This window comes from Protobothrops mucrosquamatus, unplaced genomic scaffold (assembly GCF_001527695.2).
Source record: "Protobothrops mucrosquamatus isolate PMUCROS unplaced genomic scaffold, P.Mucros_1.0 scaffold9202, whole genome shotgun sequence".
NCBI lineage: Eukaryota > Metazoa > Chordata > Lepidosauria > Squamata > Viperidae > Protobothrops > Protobothrops mucrosquamatus.
Genome location: NW_015394994.1, coordinates 1 through 3,263, shown reverse-complemented (window position 1 = coordinate 3,263; position 3,263 = coordinate 1). Strand labels below are relative to the sequence as shown.

Sequence of the window (3,263 nt, the reverse complement as noted above, 5' to 3'; positions counted from 1 at the left end):
TGGCAGCAGCTCCGTAGCTGCCTGCCAAGACCTTTTACTCCAAACACACAGAAACAAAAACAATACACACAGTTTAAAGCCACAGCACACTACTTTGCCAGAGATTCAGCTTTTGTCCATCACAGAGGTCCAAATGGCCACCACCACCCTTTTATAGCCTGTGGGGTGTGGTCCAGTGACTCAGCTTAATCTCTGGCACATCTCTTTTTCTGCTGCGCACGCTTGTCGCTCCTACGCTGGCATGGATCCAGCCACAACTTTTCTTCCTCATTATCCGACACACCTGGCTCCTGGCCAATCTGAGAAACACCGGGCTCCTGGCCAATCTTAGAACCACCTGGCTCCTGGTCAATCTCTTCTCCGTCGGAAGACACCTGAGGCATTGCCAAAGAGGAGGGTCCTGGAGAGGGAGGCCTGGCCATCTCCTCTCCTTCATGTTCGGAGCCTTTTTCCTCCAATAAGAGGGGCTCACAAGACGGAGCCACAGCACTTCCTCTCCTATCCCCAGTTCAGGACCGCGTAGTATTTTCATCCAAGCTTCTTTCTGGGGAAGCTCAGTTTTACCAAGATTCCCCTTCTGCTCCTACAGGTGCACATTCCATTACACCAAGCCCAGATTTCCCTATGCAATTACTAATTTCAAGATCAGACAAGTTTGGCTAGGCCCTGCTACCCATTGGGACCAAATTTCTGAATTGACATCTCAATTAATGTCTAGGTAGACATTAGGTACTAAGCAATGGGGCAAAACCCAGCTATTTTTTTAAAAAATCAGATCTCGCTTCCATTCTCACCATTAAATATTTGATAACAAGAGTAATGACCCCTCTGATTCATTTAATTTCAGCATTTTTTTTAATATCCAAGGGTTGCTAGCAACGGTGAACCAGACTGAAATTTTCAGACTTTTTTTTTTAACATGTGAAATTGTAGCTGTGTTAGTAAAAGAGGGACATGTGTTGAAAGTTTAACATGCCTTTTACGAAGGTTATTCTTTAGACTTGGCAACTTACTACTAAATGGTGCAGAATTTTTGGAATTCTCCTTGAGGTGCAAGAACAGGTTTATGAAGCTGCAGTTGTCATGGTTCCAACAGATGAAATTCTTCAAAAGAACCTCGAGGCATCGTTTACCTTAAAGTATCTTTTATTCGAGTAGCATAATATTGGCACTTACATAATCGAAGCCAAAAACTGAATTCCCCTCCCCTGGGTACATAGTATCAAAGCACAATTCCCTCCTCCAATTTACAGTCCTAAATCACATTCCTCAATTAGCTTGAAGCGCCAGCTTCTTCCCCAGCTCTCCAGCCCGCCAATTCTTTATCATCTCTGATTTCAATAACCTTGATTCTCACGCTAGGTTCAGTGTTGTTATGTTTAGCTGGACTCTCATTCAAATCCCCCCTCCCCAGCATCATCTAACTCTAAAAGCAAAAGGAAGAAAATGGCTACATTTCCATCTGTTGTCAATGCAAAAACATCCGGTGTTAGCAGCGAAGACAGCACTTACACATACCCACACACACTGATGTTTTCTTTCTTTTCTTGGGCACAGCTTTGCACATCCATGTTACCCGCACCTTCCTGCTGATGGCCCTTTTCTGTGGCTTCATAGGGTTGATTTTCATTTGCATCTCTTTTGAACGTAACAAGCTATACAATGTATCGGTGATAAAAGCAGCCGCCATCTTCAGCTTCAGTGCAGGTTGGTAATAAGCTTTTAGACTTATTCCAGAAAGTGTTTTTTGAGTGGGTACAGAGTGCAAAAACAGCCTTTGCCTACAACTCTTTAAAGCAGCTGGGTCTCTTCTTGGTATCATGTACTTCTGCGGCTGCTGCATAGTCTCAGGACAAAATCCAAAGGTGTTTTTTTCAGGAGGCAACTGGGCTTTCTTGTTTTTCTTGGAAGATGTTTCGCTTCTCATCCAAGAAGCTTCTTCAAGTCTGACTGGATGGTGGGGAAGGGAAGGATTTATACTCCTTGCAGATAGCTGGTCATTTGCCTTCTTTTGGCGAGTCGTTGAAGCCACTTGGTGGTTCTTCTATGTCCTCAAGGCCACCTAAGTGGTGCAAATGGGCATGGAGCCTTCTTGGAACTCTCTAAAGCAGGGGTCCTCAACCTTGGCAACTTTAAGACTTGTGGACATCAACTCCCAGAATTCCTCAGCCAGCTTTGCTTAAAGTTGAAGTCCACAAGTCTTAAAGTTGCCAAGGTTGAGGACCCCTGCTCTAAAGGAATGCAGTCAGAGCTGAAGAAGCTTCTTGGATGAGAAGCGAAACGTCTTCAAAGAAAAAACAAGAAAGTCCAGTTGCCTCCTGAAAAAGCACTTTTGGGACAACCATGACCTGGATGACTGAGAATCTATATAGAGTCTTAGAATAAAACTTTCAGGAAGGGCCTTTGTTCATGCATCTTTTTGGAACTTAAATCAGAAGCAGCTCTCAGCCCTTATTTGAGGGACTTTGTAAATACAGACGCCGTTCTTCAGGGGCTGAACCTGTGCTTTGCATGAAGGATGCCCTAAGGGTGAACTCAAATTATTCCAGCTGTTGGACTGCATGTCTAAAACCAAAAGGGGATTTTTTCAGGCAGTGCTTGCTTCTCAAAGTCGCTCAGACAAATTAAAAAGAGGGAGCAAAAGAGACAGTCTGTCTCCCCCCCCCCCGGCCTTTAAGGTCACAATCCAAAGGGACAAGGCTGGAGAGAGACCAGCTGTTCCAGCCCAGAAAGAAATAGTGAGACATAGCTTGGCCTTGGTAGATAGTTCAAGTCAGCTGGTTACATGTTGTTGGAGCTCCTGTTCGGTTATTATGGTATAACTCTTGCTCATATGGATGGCCCTGTGCTTGATGGATAATTAGATTGGGTGCTCCTTCAGTTCTGTTGTCCCAGGGCAATTCTCAATTAAGAGCTGGTGAACAGAAGAGGTTTTCCACAGTGGCTGCAGCATTAATCAGTGGATGAGTTTCAGCCATGGTATTCTTTCCTGGAGATAATGAGGTCCAGCTTCCCAGCAGCCTTGACTACGTGGTTGATGGGTGAGGTTGCTAGGTTGCTCTTAAATTCCCATTCCACACTTCCTTTTCCTTCTCTTTTGGCTCTAGGTTTCCTCATTCTGGTTGCCATGTCTGTGTTCACAGCCATTGTTAGGAGATCCCCAGGATATGCCCAACGTTTAGTAGTATTTGGCACATCCTTCAGCTTGGGCTGGGCCTCCATTCTTATGTACATCATCACTGGTGAGTCTTTTTTTTTTAGAA

General features: G+C 44.7%; 1 protein-coding gene across 1 annotated transcript in view; it reads left to right on the top strand.

Moving 5' to 3' along the window:
- Positions 1 to 3,242, top strand: part of LOC107300932 (protein NKG7-like) — a gene marked incomplete at both ends in the record, with an annotated part of 5,477 nt that extends 2,235 nt beyond the window's left edge. Inside the window, 2 exons of the mRNA XM_029287060.1 lie at positions 1,558 to 1,707; positions 3,108 to 3,242. Coding sequence (XP_029142893.1) covers positions 1,558 to 1,707; positions 3,108 to 3,242 — 285 coding nt within the window. The remainder of the gene's footprint in view (positions 1 to 1,557; positions 1,708 to 3,107) is intronic.
- Between the last annotated feature and the right edge of the window lie 21 nt (positions 3,243 to 3,263).